The sequence below is a fragment of the Halyomorpha halys genome, unplaced genomic scaffold (genome assembly GCF_000696795.3).
Source record: "Halyomorpha halys isolate HHAL.00 unplaced genomic scaffold, Hhal_1.1 Scaffold299.1, whole genome shotgun sequence".
NCBI lineage: Eukaryota > Metazoa > Arthropoda > Insecta > Hemiptera > Pentatomidae > Halyomorpha > Halyomorpha halys.
This window is the reverse complement of record NW_027107963.1, coordinates 954,758-973,364: the sequence shown is the minus strand read 5'-3', so window position 1 is coordinate 973,364 and position 18,607 is coordinate 954,758. Positions and strand designations below refer to the sequence as shown.

Sequence of the window (18,607 nt, the reverse complement as noted above, 5' to 3'; positions counted from 1 at the left end):
AGAAAGCTCATTTTTGACCAAAATGGACACAGAGTAATCACTCTGTCAAATGTTTTGTGAAGATCTTGACTCCTTGGTTACAGAATGTTGAACTTATTCATCTCTTTGGCAACCGGTGTTTATAGTTTGCACTAACATTAACATGGAATCTCAATCAAGACATTTTATTTCTGATTTTGAAAAGCATTGCATCAATAAAATCACTGAAAAGAAGAACTTTGAAAGTATCTTATTTATATTTATATATACACTACACATATTTATGGTTTTTATGAATTATTCATGCCTTCTACTATTTTTAATGACTCCTGACTTGCTGATTTATAAGATAGCTACACCTAACAATTCTAATTTGTGTTTTTTTTCTTAAGAAATTAATTTGAATGATCTTTTTAATTAACTAATTTACTTAGCTATTTATTTCCCAAAGTAAATTGTGCATTGATATTGTTCATCTGGGAAATGTTTTAAATTTTGAATGAAAATTGTAAACTTTATACTATTGAGGAGTCTAAAGGGCCATTGTCTGTTTTTGAGACTTATAAATTAAAAAGTTTCATGCTATATTATAATGTTATATGCTAGATACCTTGATTGTAACTGACTTGACTAATAAAAAAACTGAGAAATTAAATGTAGCCCTAAGAGAAGTACTAATTTAAATGGTTTGAAAAAAAAGGTCACTAAGCAGCTTCAGATTTTTTTGTATTTGATTTGAAGTGTTACTGTTTATTGATTTCGATTGAATTAGGGCTGTGTCATATATTACATATATGTCATATATATTACATACACTGTCATATATTACAGTGTAAAACTTATCTTACTTGAAGCTACATTGTTATGAGAAATATTAAAAAGAAGAAGTGAATTGCTATATCTATCACAAAATATTTTAAAAATGACAAATTTGTACCTACCATAAAGGAGTTGATAACTCGTTAAGTTCCATTTTTCAGGGCAAAGATTTTTAAATTTGCAATTACCTCCTAAATCATATAGTTAAATTATCTCTTATCTCCATTTCCATGGACAAGTTAGTCAAATTGAGTTAGCGGTTTTTTATCATAAACGAAGGACCCTAAGCTCCCCTACGTAGCAATAGAAATGACATTGAAAAATGGCCTGAAATTTAAAAAAAAATTTTGAACAATATTTAAAAGTTTTGTGGTGTTGTTATCTTATAGTTGATATCTATTTCCAGTAAGATTTAAAAATTGAAATGAAATCAAATTAAGAATCTATTTACTCCATCTCTTCTGTAGGAAAGATCTTGTTGATTTCTTCTTTTTTTTTTTTTTTGCACACAAAGGGTTTTTAGTCTTTGTACAGTTTCAGTGTTAAATTAATGTACCTTGGAGTTAGAGACCCTAATTCTTACAGACACAAAAATTCAGCCCTAAGGAAGTTTATTTTCAAATTTTGTAAGAAAAATAAAAGATAAGGTAGAGGATTCACCATTCATCATTTTAAAAAGAATTTTCAGTCTTGATGTGAAATATTTCCAATGTGATTTTTAATTATAATTTATTCAATTTTGATAGGTTTAACAGAAGAAGAAATAAAAGAAAAAATAAACAAAATAAAGAAAAATTGTTTTCTTTTACAATTAAAGAATGAAATATTTGAAAATTATCTGAAAAGACATGATTTTGGGGCTTTAAGAGGTAAACACATACAAAATCTTATTCATCGGATCACCAAAATATTTTAATATTTATTCTTATTTTGAGCTAATATAATCGATATTTATCAGAATTGCATACCTTTTTGAAAAAAGATTTTTCAACAACTTCATATGAAGATTGTTTGTTTGAAGAGGATGAAAAAACAACCACACTAAAAAGTTTAGAATTTCTAGATCATGCAATAAAGATTTCAGATTCAACAGAACAGTGAGAAAAGAAACAAATCTAACATAATACTTATGTTTATTTTTTTCATATCTGTTTACTATTTATTCTTAAATTAACTTCTAGAGAAAATATTGAATTTTTAATAAAGGTTGTTGAACAAGAAATTTCTGAATTATGTTTAAAATCCAAAGAACTGAAGAAAGTATATGACAAAAAAACTGTTTATTTGACTGGACAAATGGAATCATATAGTACTCAAGTTGAAATTTTAGAAAAAAAATATAATTTAATGAATCAGCAATACCCTGACGACATTAAATTTCATTCCAAAGACAAAAGGACTAAAATTGCTGAATTCCTCAAGTAAGCATAATTTTAAATGTAATTTATATTAAATATATGTTTCTCTTAAATAAATAATTAAATATTACCGTATATTAAATGTAAAATAAATATTATTGTTAATATTAAAAAGGAGTTTTGTGACTTAACATTTACTGATGTGACTATCAGTAGATCCCCAAAAAATTTCAAACTCCTAATAAATCTCACTAAGCTTCATCAGCTAACTTTAGTCAGCTTCATCTTTTAATTTTTGAACAGTAAATAATTATTTGTATAGAGGAGCTTTGGATCAGTTTATTTGAAATTGTAGTTATAAAATAAATTAAAACTTAAATAGCCCAAAATTTCTCATTGTTCTTTTAGTTTTAATAACAAAAGGGGCTGTGGTGGCCGAGAGTGTTAATGTGTCACCTTAGCATTCCTACTTCAGAAATGGCACTAGTATGAATGAACGACTGGATGTGTTAACATTTATTTCATGGTGAACCCATGGAATGAACTCTATCTTCCAACTCTGGCTAGAATGGATTGGTATGGAAACTGATAAGATAATCTTCCATAGTTTAGGTATATCCTAACTTTAAATACCAACTAAACAGATGATTATTATAACAAAATAATTTACTAGACTTCTTGTTCTTTGTTGTTTCTTTAAATTACCAGATTAGGGTTTAAAATAAGGAATTTAGGGGAATTAATTGCAAAGAAAGCTCTACGGTTCCGGGCTTCTGTTTAGCTTTCTTTGCACCTCTCTTTGAGTTGTGACACCTCCTTTACTTAGAACAAAACCTGCACATTTGGAGTATATGCTCAGTATTCTGTTCACTTCTTCCACATTTGCAGAGGGGACTTCCATATTCTGGAGGGAGCCAATATGGAATTCTTCAACAGAATTCTGAGCTTATTATGCCCCATTCATTAGCAGTATATGAGAATCAGCTCTTGCTAAGTAAAATAGTGGAAGATTTGAATTGGTATCTTTAGGGTTGTGATGTGTATGATTCCCTATCCATCATTGGCTAATGATAGTTTTATTAAGCATCGTTACATCTTCAATGCTGAAACTGTCAAACTCTGGACTCAAGGCCTCCTTTTTTTTAATAGACATCTCAAATTTATTCATTGTAGAGGGCATAAATTTTCATAGGTCCAATTATATTAGAAATTAATATCTTTTCGTGAGGTTCGTCAGAAACAATGAAGAATCAATGGGGTGTAAGTGATACATCATTTTATTGTTTTTTTTTTAGCTAAATAAAATTTCAATATATTCACTCTACAATCAAAAAATTAATTTGTTAAGTTATGTTACATTTTAAAAATGAATTCTTTATTATGATACTAAGTAGTAAAAGTAAAAAACAAGGATATTCTATTTTTTCCATTTGATGTTCAGAATAGAAAATAGAATTTTCATTAAGATCTCAATACTCAGTGGAAGTTAGTTGTTCTATAAAATTTAAGTTTTGCGAAAATTTGTCATTTTACACTTTAATCACCAATTTAAAATTAACTGTTTTTTTATTATAAGTTTCATAATTATAACATTCCTCATCAATATTCTGTACCTTTTATTCATATTACAGTATTTTGTTGATAATTTATACGTTTTTATTACTTTTTAAAAATGTTTAAATACTTCATGAAAATTTGTAACACATTTCATCCTATTACATGTAGGAGTGTCATAATATTGTCTCAGTTTAAACTTCAATGATGTGTCCTTGAATAAGAATTACAGAAATCATCAGCTATTCAATCAGTAATTTTCCAGGTTTATGGAAAAGCTCATTCAAAATGTCAAAGTACAAATGCGAAAAGCATCCATCGCATCCAATGATATAAAACAAGAATACACAAGACTTTGTAGGAATGATTACATTGAAGATTATCCTGTCTCCTCGTCAGACATTAAGTTACTAGAAATAGAAAATGGGAAATTAGAGATTGAATTGATTAAGGAAAACCAGGTTTATATGGATTTAACACATTTACGAGGTATGTATGTTGGGTTTATTACTTGATTCTAAACTTAGCTTAGCTAACATTTAATTAATCATTTTAATATATTTAATAAAAAAAAAATCAATGTCATAATCAGTAACACGGAAGTGAAGATGAACACGAATACGACTGTAATAAACAATGTTAATTCCAATGCTGACCTTAGCAGTGCAGAGCTACTATTACCAAATTTGAGAACTGTATACAAGCCACAGAAATGAAATTCCAGAAGAAATCTGTTCTATATTTCTTGGCTACAAAAATCCATGTTTCCTTAATATTATAGAAAGTAAATGAAATGAAATATACAAGAGAAATTAATCAGATACTCTCGAACTTCAGAATCATTTTTTTTAGTGGAGTTAAAACTTTGCATATTTGAAAGTTTCTTCAATGTTCAAAGTAAAAGAACTCTGAGTTTACTTAGACCATCTAGTCTTAAATATTTTGGTTTATCATTTTTACTTCTTAATATAAAAAAAAGAATATTTTGGATTCTTAAACTTTTACGTATGTTGAATGTTAAAAATTCATTTTTTTTTTTTAAGCAAACAGCAAGAAAGGTTGTAATTTATGTGAGATAATAATTTACAGATAAGTATGAAATCAAATTGAAAAACCAAAAATCAAGTGTTTCTAAATTAAAGGACACAGAACAAAAATTAGAAAGTGACTTGAAATCATACCAGAACAGATTATTATCATTGGATAAATATCGGCAGAAGGTATGATCACAAATCTTAGATATAATTTTAATTAATTACACATATACACATATATTTCTAAAATTATCAACTTATTTTGTTGCTGGTATTAACTTCCCTTAAAATTCTCTATACTTTTTCTAGCATTGTTTATTAATCTGCGATGTGTAGAAGTGTCTCCTTTCAGAAAGGAGCCGCAACTAATAAGTAAAAAGTGATTTAATATCATTTCATTTATTTAAAGGTAAAATGGTTCCATTTCTATTCCCAATAATGCAGTTTTCTCCCTCTTATTTTTTTTTCATATTGAACTGCTGATCCAAATCTTAATCCTGATTTCTTCATTTACAATTATAGAGGTTTTACCTTTGGGGAGGTAGGTGTCCAGAGGGCCACTACCTATGGCCTATGCAGAGAGGTAACAGGTTAGAAAAGCAATTGATGAGTCTTTAACACTACAAATCCCATTTAATTTAACACAAAAATACTTTCAGTGTATATATATTGTCTTTCTTACCAATTACTGTTCTTTAAATATCATTTTTGCTGAACTTTTATAAAAATTAATAAATAAAAAAGTTTAAGCAACACTGACAAACTTCCTTTACAAGATTGGCCCAGTATTATCAACCATATTTAGTTGATCAACAAACTTTTAATTTATTTTAATATTTCTATTCAAACTAAAACATTGTAATCTTTACATTATGTAATAGCCTTCAGACAATATTTTAATGTTATATGTTTGTAATTACATATATACACAATGCTGCTGATACTTGTTTCAATGAAATCAGTATTAGACTTCTTTTAACTGTGACCTTGACTAATTTAAATATTTACAATACAAAAATTATCTGATATTTAAAAATTTAAAAGGAAATTCTTAAATCATGTTTGACTCGTTTAAAACATGCTATATACTTATGAAATACATTAAAATTCATATTAAGAAATATAATAATTAATCATCCTTTGAAAGGGACTTACCTGTTAATTGTTAAACTAAGACTATTATGCAAATTTCTAGTTTTTCTATTTTGATCCACCTAAAACTACTTTAAAACATTTAATCATAGTACTATATAATCCTTTCCTAAAAATACAACCTCTCATAACTAATAAAGTTATAATCCAATTTTTCATATCATTGCTCCAGGATAATAATGAAGCAAGTATACAATTTTGTCAAATTGACTTTATTGTGTTGGCAGGCTCAAAAATTGTGTTTGTGTTATTTCGATTAACAAACATCTAGTAAATGCATTTCTGAGCCTGTCAGTACAATGAAGTAAATTTACAAAGTTTTACAGTTGCTTCATTATTCTACTGAAGCAGCGATATCATGTTGTCTTATTCTATGATAATATACTTACTGAGAACCCAAGTGTACTTTTGAATTTGATATATTTTATGGATTCTTACAATTTCAAGTAAATAAATTCCTTATTCGGAAAACCATTTTCTAAAAAATCTGTTTGGACTTAACAGGTTTTGAAGACTATATTGAAGATCTAAATATTTGAATATCAAAAGTATCCAATACTTTCAGTTTGAACTTGGGTTAAGGCTTCATACAAAATAGGAGAGTCTGTCTAAGTTTAGTTTTTTCGACAGGAGCTTGCATGGTCTTTCCCTATTCCAGTGCCTTAAACTTAAAATAACTCATACTGGAACAAAATTCATCCTTGTCTGTTATAATTTTCCTTATTCCTTGTGTGGAATTTTTCGTAAGTATTTTTTAAATTTAATTCTGCTTCAAAGACATTAAAAACTAAAGCGGAAGCATAAGAGGAGTGGATTGGCAGGAAGAATGTTGGGCTGATGTTCATCTCTATCCCTATTACCCCACAACCAAACTCAAGTTAGGCAGACTATACTATTCCTAGCCTAATCTATTCCTTCCTTTGATCCAATAGCATTGTAAACTTTTGTGAATCATGTTACAATGATGGAAGTACTAAAAATAGTATTTTTAGTTTGTAGTAAAGTAGATATATATTAATAAACTCTTATATATATTTGGAGATATTTACATTTAACATACATTATAAGATCTATTATATTGTGTATGTTTGGCTGCACATAATATATTTAATTTTAAAATAAACCTTTTTCAGCTTCATGATGAAGTGATTCAGTTAGAAGCTGAGAAGAAAAGATTGATTCATCTTCGTCGGTTTGCTTTTGAAGTGAGAATTTCATTTATTTTAATTTTTTTACCTCCTCTAATCCATATATCTCTGCATTCCATGATTTATGGCAAAACAATTTTAAAATGGTGAATTTTTATAGAACTTTCTGGTTTGGATCTCTTTCTTATTTATCAAGGCATATCAAATAGCTCAATCAACTTTAGAGGCAATAAAATATATAATTTTTAATGATTCAAATACTGGAAATATAGAATTCCTCAGTGCATAATATTGGAGTTAAATGTTGTTCAAATTAGGAAACGTTCAAGCAGTAAAAGTACACCCTTGCCTGCTTCAGTAACAACATATCTCTGTATTTATTTTTCTCAAATTTGAGGAAATGATGGACTATAAAAGTGCAACTTCCTGATACATTATACCAGAAATTTCATGTGTAAGTGATGGTCATTAACTTGTTTGTATTCTTTTAGTGAAAAGCTATAAATTTTCATTTAATATGAGGTTTTAATATGAAATTTTCTTTAGAATAGATTCTTGTTTGGTTCTTTGGTTGAAGATAGCTTCTTGGAAGATCTCAGGACATTGAGAATAATGTCTCACATGCAGGGGGATGAAAAAGATAGGACTTATTGATTAAGCAGGCCATGGATCGCTTTAGGCATCTCTTCTGCTACTAAAGGTTGTTTAGGATATATATTTTTTTCTCGTTGGCACTTAGACCTTGGAGATGTTCAACCATGTACTGTGGTCTTGAAGGTTCATAAACATGATTCATGATGAAGTTATACAGAATAGGGTCATCAGTCCTACACCTGGTCTCTGAGTGCCCTCCAATAGGCTTACAGGCCTCTTGAATTGGAGGGGGGAAGGGAGAGGGCGAAGCGTGGTCTAGTAGAGCGATCACCCACATTGGGCGGTTACCCTAGTGCTGACCACACTCGACACTGCTGAACTTCGTTATCTATTGCAAGCCTCATAGCCCTCATGGCTATCCTAGCCTTCTGTTTCGGGTAATAACCCTGAGTTTTGGAGGAAATGTTCCAATTTTTGTAGGTGTTAAATATTTTTAATTAAAAATTAAAAACATATTTTCTAGTCGCATTCTGAGGAACTTAGTTATGCTTATAAGTACATTATATCTCACACTTAGCTATGCCTCTTGTATCTATGCATAAGTGCACTGGTGGATCCAGAGAGGAAGGGGGGAGGGGTGTGTGCCCCTAAAGAAAAAGAAAATTTTAATTTTTGGAAATATTTTATAATATATTCTCCATGTTGAGGAAGGTGAAAACCTAAAATATAAATTCTAAAAGGTCCAGTCCCATTTGATCATAAACAATTTTCTTAGCAGTTTTCTTGACAGACGTCATTGGCTGGGATTTGGATACCACGTAAAACAGTAGGATTTATGTCTTCATTGGTCATAGCTGGATAGCATTAGATAGTTCAATCAAATGAATCAATTATTTGAGAAAGAACTTATCTCCCAAAAATTAAACTTCAGGCTTATTTTCATAAGACATAACATTTCAAAAGTATTCATACTTTTTGTGTTCTAAGGTGTGGATTTGGGATTTGATGGATGCTGGATGTGGTTGATAGATGAATGGTTTTACAAGGAATGGATGAGGCTTGCCCTTATGAGCCAATATGGATGGGAAACTTAACTTTGGAAAAAAATGGTGATAGCCTGTTTCTCAAATGACTAATTCAATTATGAAACCTTATAAATAGTTCATTATTTTTTGCTTCCTTGAAGACAATTTCTATCCAGAGCCGATCTTTGCACTCCTGTATAAGTGTTTATGTTATTCTTCCTGGTAAAAAAATATTCTTGGTACACTCCTGGATCCTGATATATGTAGAGTTATATGAGAACCTATCAGCAATTTATCCAACAATAAAATAAAAATTTAATTTATTATCTTTACTCTATAAATATCATAGAATTTGATAATTTAATTAGATAATCCATCATTTCAGGTTCCTAAGCCTAAACAGTACATCGAAGAATATGAAAAGTATAAAAAACAACTGAGGGAAAAGAAGATATTTATAAAAGTTTGATTATAAGAGTTATAATTGAGTTTTTATTAACTCTAAGTAATAAATATGTTTGATGCATGCAATTGTTTTTGTTAAAAATGTTCTTTGATATTTCTTTTTTTTACACTCTTCACCAAAAATGTAAAGTTTTAAAACTTTTAAAATGGAAGCTGTCTTTCATGAGAAATATTTTTCCTCAATCTTGTGATTGATAATTTATTATTTAAAAATGAATCCCAGCAAAAACTGGAACAACAATAACAAAGTTTTTCATAATAAATTTACAAAATTTGGGCAATTCACAGATAGTTGTTCTATGAAATCTTCCCTCCTCTTTCCCACCTAACTCGCTAAGCCACTGGTCAGTGGGAGAATTACTACGAAATTTTCGATTAAATAAATATTATTATAAGTAATTTAATTAGATAGCTATTCATTAAATTTATTAAGTTTGGAACGTGATATCTGGGGTTGTGATCTGCATTAAATAAATGAAAAGGTCCAGGGAATTGATCGAAACCTAAGTTCTCAAGGTCAGAGCCAGCACAATCCTCCTATCAAAAGTTTGGTCCACTTCTGGGCCGATCGTTCGGTGCTTAGTTTGTTTATCTCTTCTTCAACATTTCATTCGGCTTGATGCTATCACTTCAATTTTACTTATCGGAAGCAGGTTAACAGTACGGCATAGAGTAGCCGTCTAAATTCCCTGATTCAACTCTTCTTTCTTTGGCCCAAATATTCTATGCAATGTTTAATTCTCAAAAATATTGAAGCGTTCTTCTCTCAACTTATGCTTCCACGTTTTGTATTCGCTAAGAGCAGCAGAAAGAATAAGAGTTCAGTAAATCCTTACCTTTAGATTTATGGGAAGTCGACTAATTTTGTAACAAAAAATAAAAACCCTGCATTTCACTTGAATTGTATTGCGTATAGTTATAGTGGAGCCCAGCTATTTAAACTTCTCAACGCAGTCAGGTGTATTTATGTTACCGAAATTATTGTCATTTCTATAACTGAAAATAAGTTTTGTATGTCCTTGTTTCGAGATCAGCTTAAACCAGTAAGAACATTGTTTACGATTTCATGTACGCCGACGTTTTGATCTACCTTATAAACCTGCTTTAGGATTCTGAACAAGAAGGGTAAGAGAGAAATCAAGATGAGATGAAATGGAATTGTACTAAAGGCAGATTATCAGTGGCTTCTAATTTTATAGATCTTAATTTGGAAAATCAGTATTTATACAAATATTTTCTTAACTAAATAAGGTAAAAAAAAAAAGACTTTGTTTATACCTCAGCGTTTGGGAGGAGACTACACATACCCTATTGTAACAGATACGTGTTGCGGTGGTCGAAGGAATGCAGCGTATGGTATATCACTGATCGGTAAGGCGATACCGAGGAAGCGAAGAAAGTTGTACTGGTAGCCAAGATGTAGCCAGAGTAGATTTCATTAATATATTTATGATAATAAACTGTAGTAGGGAGTGGCAGCGGTTATTAGAGGCAGCGGACGGAAGCCTGGACCGGCGGTAATTATAGTTATTTGCATTGCCTTGGGGAGCCTCCCGGAGCCCCCTAATCAGGGCCAATTATTCATGGATGTGTACAGAATGAAATTCATCAAAAGGAGATCGCTGGTGGACGTGCTCATTAGGCACACAGCACTATCTGGTAGCCGGCTCTGTAATCTTCATTCTGGGCTTTAGATCTCAAATGACGCCTTCCTATAATCCACCCTCATTACCTACACAAAACCAATCCGGTGTCCGGCCTCATAGATAAGGCCATCTTGCCCCAATACTTCAGCCTTATTGGCTTCTATCGTTTATTTTTAATGTAATCCCCTCTTCATTTGCGGTACGGTGCCCGGATGGAATATTGATGAGGAATCCTTTCAGGGAAACGTTGGTACGTGTTAGGTATGTGCTTATTCAACATCTTGTTAACTGCGCATGGAGAATGGACGATAGTTCAAACTACCTATCTATTTTTGGTAACAAAGAAGAGAAACTATCGATGTTTTTGTTGTCCTTAAACAAACACAAACGTTCACTTAGCCGTAATAGTATAACAACAACCTAATCTTTAATTAAGTCAATACAAAATAAAATAAGAATTCAAGAAGATAGAAATTAAAATTTTTATAATTGCATTTTTCCCTGTTTTATTGCTAATCATAAAAAGAGTGATTAATTATAGTTGCATACATGTACTTATTACATACAAGAACGTGAATAGTATGTACTTTAGTCTGACTATATTAAAAAATACATTTCGTTATTTTGGTTTTCTTGTTGCTAACTGTTACAGACGACATTGATTCGTTCTAGTCTAAACAAAGTTTTTACATTTGTGTGGGAGATTAAAGATGAAGTATGCGTAAAAATAAATTGTGTTTTTAGGACAATGTATTAGGAGAATTATGGATAGAAATTTAAAAGACAGTCCAAAAATAATGTTAGGCATGAATGTTATAAATGATTTGTTAAAGAAATCATAAAAGTGGTTAAATGGGAGGGGATACACAGGATGATTATCTGAGATCTAGTGAAATCAAGGATGATAAGATTAAGAATATATCTAGGCCATTTGGTTTTATGGATGGGAAAATGAAAATAATTAGGAAGTATTGTTGCTGGAAAGCGGGGTAAAACGATTGAAGACATCGGAACGATTGGATAATGGGGATCTTATAAAACAATTCAATTGTTTTACCTGACCTGAAGTGGGAGAAATCAGAGAGGATACAAGAAGCCAGTGGGTCTTTGGAGGCATAGAATCACATGATCTTGAGGGCTGTGTGGTTTGGGTTGATTGTAAGTTTAGTGTTGATAAAAAATTACTTCGTGATTTTGGAGCCAAGTATGGCAATGATTAGCTGTTATACTATTTACGATGACAAGTCCCCTTATGGCACTTGAAATCATCAGAGAAAGGTAATGATAAACGATAAAATAATGTTCTGGTAACTCTTGAGCATGTTTATGTTTGAACTGAAGAGACTCATGAACTGCTTTGTAAGATTTATCTTTGGGTTTCCAAGGCGCTCTCAAGTCTCCCGCTGGTATACCGAGTTGAAGTGGCTCTATCCAACCTCCCGAAGGCAATACCTCCTTGGTGTTTTCCTATTCCAAGTTCTTAAAATCAAAAAACCTAACTATATCCTTGGCCTCCTCACTCTCCGTTCATCCATCCACTCATTAAACACCAGATCCCAACCGATTGATTTATATATGCCCTCCTATAGAACCACCTTCTTCAGCAAATCCTACGTCATAGTGCAACCTCCTTCTGGAATTCTCTTCCCATCTCCATTCGCCAATCCTTATCCATTCCTTCCTTTAAACAACACCTATTCCTTCCTTTTGTATAACCAAACCTTCGCATCATTGTGATCAAATAAATAGGCATATATTGATTAACATTATAAACAGTAGTTAAGCTAATATCCCAATGTAATTTCATTTTACTTACTGGAAATTTTTAAATGCTTGCAAGACTAAAATCTTAATGTATGAACCATGTATTTATTCTTAGGGGACATATGTCCCAGAATAAAATTATTTTTTCATTCATTCATCCATTCATGTTTATGTATATGTATAGTGTAATCTCGGTACTCCGAACACTTCAGTTATTAGAAATGGTTAAAAAAAAAAGTTAATTTTGATTAGAAAACTCAGCAGACAATAAAATTTTTGTATTGAAATAAAAATGCACATCTGTAAAGGACATTTTTAGCTTTCCGATCTACAGGCAAGCTATTGTAATCACCGTGGAAATCGAAAGTGGAAATTTTTAGTTTCGATATCGGGTAATTCCGATGGCAGTGTTCATAATTGTGTTGGAATTAGATATACATAATATATCTATTGTATAAAACTAATTTAATTAGTAGTAGAAACATGTTTTATACAATTTTTTGCTGGTGAACTCATTTTTTTTATCTTGCTTTAAATAAGTCCATACAAAGAGTATTTTTTCTTTTTACTTTTTTCACTTATGAATGAGCAATCATTGTACATTCATAGTAATTTTAGCAAATTAAATCATCACTTAGCATTACTGAGGATGTAAAATAAAACAATTTTTTTATTTTAAAACTTCATCTATCAAATGTTCAATAAAATATGTAAAAAAAATTAGTTTTGTACATTTAAATTGCTGAATGTTTTTTACACTATTTTCTGTAATCCAAACACCCCCTACAGTAATTGGTTCGGATCACCGAAATTACACTGCATAACTATAAGGTTTGTTTAACGTTCTATTTTATTCTGCTATCAATGATAGTAATAAGAAATGATTGCTTCTAGAAATATATGGCTATCGGGGTGTTTAGAGATACAGAATACTGAATTGTTTCCTTTGGTTGATAAAAAAATATAATTGAGCAGGCACAGGCGGTTTGCTGGACATCAAAGGGATTCGAGGTGAATGCAAGATGATCAGGAACAGGGGAGCTTTTTGTTCAACATTTGTAACCAAATAGGGCCGAGGAGGGACAATCTCTTAAGGTGTTTGGATTTGACTTGAATAGAAGCCAGATTGAGGGAAAAAGGGCTCTGTAATAATGCATGTAGGGCCGATAGAGGAGCTGATCCTCCGTGGGCATTGTCCGATCGGCGTCACCTCGCAACTCACCCTCTCCCCGCAGAGCAGCGCAATGAAATGGAAACCGTTCCCATTTATACTCAACTCCTGGCTTAATGTTACCTGCAATTTCTCACGGCGGTTACGTCCCAACTGATTTGAATCGCGTACCCAATTGAATTCAAAATCGTCATTGGCATTCATCTACTGGAATACAAAAGAGGATTTTTATTGGACACTTAGTCCCGAGGGATTAGCTCCCATTGGTAACTCCAGATTTTTTTAAAATGGATACCTGCCAGTGAGGAATGACTATTAAAAATTCAAAAAACATTATCCATATTACATTTTACTTGGGTATTTTTCATTTTTGGAATTATAATCTTAGATCTCGTGGTGATAATTATATTTTAATAGTAGTAAAAAGAACAATTATAAAAAAAAAAGAAGGAAGAATTTGGATTTCCTGATCATATCCTGAAAGAAGGAAAACAAGCATTGGTACTGGGGGCAGCCAACATTGTCAGAAAAAGTTTAAATATTTTATAAATGGAGCCTAAACCTCGACCTACTGTATCTGGGTTAGTGAATATTTCCAGAAATGGTTGAGGAGATGAGAAATAAAAAGATTATTTAAAAAAATACAAAAATAGCTGTAGTAAAAGTATCTTTACTATAGATCTCAATACACCGTTAGTTTATGATATGTTTCATAGGTTGGACGGACATCAAAGGATTTAGGAATCAAAAACAGCAGCTGACCAAGCAGCATTACCAACGACAGGAGTATGCAATATTTAAACCTCTTCATATGTAAGAAAGTACCTAAACACCAAGCAAAGAAGAGCTAGGTCCAGCTTTGGGAAGCAATCTAGGGACAAAATAAACTAAAATATTAGAAAAGAAATTAAACCCAAGAGAAGCTCTAATGCACAATGTATATAAAAGTAAATTAGTTGGATAAGAAATAGGTTGATGGATTAACATATAATTTGAAAAAGGAAGAATAGCCTGCAACTTTTTAACAACATTTTACCTGTGATATTTAAAATAAGAATGGCTGAAATGGCCGAAATGGAGGAGTGGAGTAATAAGAAAATAAACTTGTTGAGAATGAACGGATATTTTTATTATAATTGATACAAATATTAGAAAAGAAATTAAATCCTGGATAAGCTCTAGTTGCAATAGCTGAAGAGAAGAGTTTGTCATCACTAAAATAAGGATTGGCCAAACGCGGCTAGCATACAGATTTACTAATAACCACTTCCAAAATGTATCATGTGCAATGTACAACTAACCGTCAGCCACACTTTTGAAGAATCCCCACTTACGACAGCATCTTTTAAACTGTAGTTATTTAAAAAATATCCTTCCAACGTTACCAGAAGAATCAAATGTAAAAAAAAAAAAATTGAATATTTTAATAGGGGGTGACGGTAGCAGCGTAGCAGGCTGCCAATCCAAAGGTTACGAGATCGAGTCCCCGGCCTATTCGGGATTTTTTCTAACATATAATTATAAAATACTCAATCAAAACCTTCCCCGGGCATTTGTGAGGCCCGTTAGCCAATGGGTGGTACTCGCAAAAATAGGTGTGGGAGTGACGAACCCACCCTAAGAAAAGTACACGTCATGAGACGCGCGGTGTATTGGCTACGTACATCGCGGGAGGCCTTGGACCTATATGGCCTGTCGCGCCAATAATAATAATAATAATATTTTAAACACGATGTAGCTATGTACAGAAAAAAAAGAAGATAAAAATATATACAGGACTTTAAAAATCCTAGAAATTGAGTGTCCATAAACAGATAAATCTAACCTAACCTTGGAACTTGGATAATCAGTAAGATCATCTGATTGATTGTTATACTTCTTGTCCAATAATTAATGGAGCAAGTCCTATAACTTGGTACAGAATTGGTTTGGAATCCGAATGCTCCATGCAAATGAGAATTTTAGCTCGGATGGAATTATTTAACCTATATCGTCGAGGGTGGAGGATGTAGATTGGAGGTTGGTTTTTGCACGCTATTGCTGTAGCGATCCGTTACCGCTGGGGAATAGTGGAAGGCTAACAAGGGCAATATCGCTGCTCAGCGAGGCAAATGAATGGCCCGAGGAGGAGTGGAAGCTGCTGCTTCTAGAGGAACCAGTTCTAGTCAATGGGATCTCTTCCTTAATTCCCTTCTATTACGTTCATTAACCTGGGCCATCTTGATCTCTGTCAGCTACCTTCACCATATTTCAACATCCTCCTCATTACTTCTCATATTAATCAACTAGTTAATTACAACTAAAGGTACAGTATGTAGGGAATTATGAATCACGAAAGTAAACATATTCCAGCGAAATATCCAAAGCGTTTTAAGAAAGGTCTATTTTATCTCACTATGTTGATGCCACACTATTTATTCTTAACTTTATTAATTAAATTTACTGCTTTAAATATAATTACAACCAGCATATGATCTTCAGGAACAAATATAACTTGATCAAGACTTAAGAGGAGAGTTCATGCAATCATAACTCTTTGGAAGACATTTGTAGTTGGGTTTCTGTTTTAAGGTGTACGCGGATTCATAACCCCCATTAAAGCTAAAGTGAAGCCAAAAAGGTCACGCTCTTGGGTTGATGTTAATAGCAATGTCCGCCTCTGTAATCTAAACTGAAACAGAAAGTGGTCAATGATAGGCTCGTATTCTTCCCCTAACTCTCTGCCACGCCCCTGGGTTCATTATAGACCTGCCTTTTGGGCTTCACTTTTTCAACTATCTTACTCTCTCATTGCACTCCTTCCTCTAAGGATCGGATCAGATTGGAACAATTGGAAGTCTTTGTCATAATTATGAAGGATGTGTTTTAGATTTAGATAGTTTCAGCACTTTCTTATAAGACCTGTCGAACTATATTTATTTTTTTATAACTTTATTGGTATAAATAAGACTCAACAGAAATATAATTCGGAAGGTCTAATACGTAAGTACCATTCCCGTATCCAACTCGTAGATTTGTACTATCCGCCTGAGAAGTACCAGTCTTGAATTCCTTATGGTTCTTTAAAAGGAGGCGGACGATATGTATTATTAACATAGAAAGTTCAAGTCATTCATATATCCAGCTCCACTCCGAGGTATTTTACTGGTTCGATTCGAATAAAATGTTTTCTGGAAGAAGAAAACAGAACTTAGACTAGGATCTAGCCTAAAACGTGATATAGACTTTTCAATTAAAACACTGTTCTCACCAGTTTAACAGATGAGGTGCCGTGAACTCGGAGGTTAAAGCCCTGGAGGTTAACTTGAGCCCAAAAAAGAAAAAAATATTTTTGGTTCTCTGCGTACTCACAACTTAAGTATAATGATGTAGTTCAGTTCCTTAGCAGCGAAGCACTGAACCTCATAACCTCCAGAGCTCAAGTAGTCCGCATTTACCGTTGAATCAATACTTTAAATCATATTTCGGTAAAGTTCGTTAAGTTACGCGTGCAAACCTTCTGGTAACATATCGATACCTTGATGTACTATAGTTTCAAGTTACAATGTCTCTAATCAATATATCGGTCCTACGCTTGAATAGTGGCATATCTGATTAATTTTTTTTTTTTTTAATTTTTGTGTTTCACTTATTTCATAGACTAAGGTTATGTCATTTACAACAGTCTGTAGGAGGATATTAGTAGAGTAAAAAAACGTAAGCTTCGGTTATATTTTTGGAATACGTCCTATAAAACATAAATCAAAACTTTTTCTTTTGTGAAATGAAACTAGTCAAGCAAAAGAGCAACATGAAATTGAAACTTTGGAGTTTTCCAAAACTTTTAAAAAAGAACTTGGAACTATTGTTCATTTACAGTGTTGGGTAAAAAGAAATTACAATTACTTGTTTTGTTTTTTTCCTAGACCTCTGAGTAAGTATAATTGTAATCACAAATACTTAATACGAAAAGGGAAAAAAACTGATTTACAATTGCACCAAAATATGAAAATGATATCCAGTGTAAGATTGCGAGCTGGAGCGTAGATTTATTAACATATTGCGGTTTATTTATGTTTTCGAAGGTGCTGAAAATAAATATAAAATTGATTTTATGATCGCGCGCTTGCTTTTCGATTTATTTTAACTTTTAGGATTTCTGTTCATAAGAAACATGTTAAAATAAACCGAATTTACATCTGAGTTAAAGTACATGTAATTGTGTCTTGCAATTACCTCAGAGCAATAGTGGCTCAAAAACCACTAATGTTTGATGTTTTGGACCACTGAACAGTTATCTTAGTGTAATTATAGTGCAACTGAAACATGTAATTGAAGATGTAATTAATTACTTTTATAATAATTTTTACTCAATTTGTCCATTAAGGTATCAATGTGTAAACTATTATGATAGCTCTTTTCCATTTTATTTCTTCTATAGGTGCAATATGTTTGATCCTTTATTTTTTGAAATATTTTTCTCTTGTAAAATATTAATTCAGTTAATTTTAAACTTTGAATACTATCAATAAAAGGAAGACATAAAATTTTATAAGAGCCTACGTTTCGCCACACTTTACAAGGTAAAATCATATAAAACAGTATATAAAAACTATATACCATGTAGTTACAGGCCTACCTTCTACACCATAACCCCTGATGAAGACCTGAAACTCAGGTCGAAACGTCGGCATAAAATAAATAAATATGGTTTTGTTTATTTGTGTTGTTCTTTGCCAACCACACCCCCCGACAAACTTCTCCAATCATATACCATGTATATTGTAAACAAAGTAAGATTATAAGATAACATGAAATATGAAGTAAACCATGGTAGAATGTAAGAAATATATGAAAAACTATATAAAATTTAGAAAAATAAATAAAAGGAAATAGAAATTAGATGTAGACAAAAATTT

At 31.7% G+C, this 18,607-nt stretch overlaps 1 protein-coding gene across 1 annotated transcript; it reads left to right on the top strand.

Moving 5' to 3' along the window:
* Positions 1–4,012: 4,012 nt before the first annotated feature.
* LOC136795514 (uncharacterized) lies at positions 4,013–9,266 on the top strand. Its single transcript, XM_067046319.1, has 4 exons — positions 4,013–4,199; positions 4,800–4,930; positions 7,030–7,101; positions 9,049–9,266. Exons 1-4 carry the CDS (start codon positions 4,013–4,015, stop codon positions 9,130–9,132), a joined length of 474 nt encoding a protein of 157 aa, XP_066902420.1. The 3' UTR covers positions 9,133–9,266.
* Positions 9,267–18,607: the final 9,341 nt, after the last annotated feature.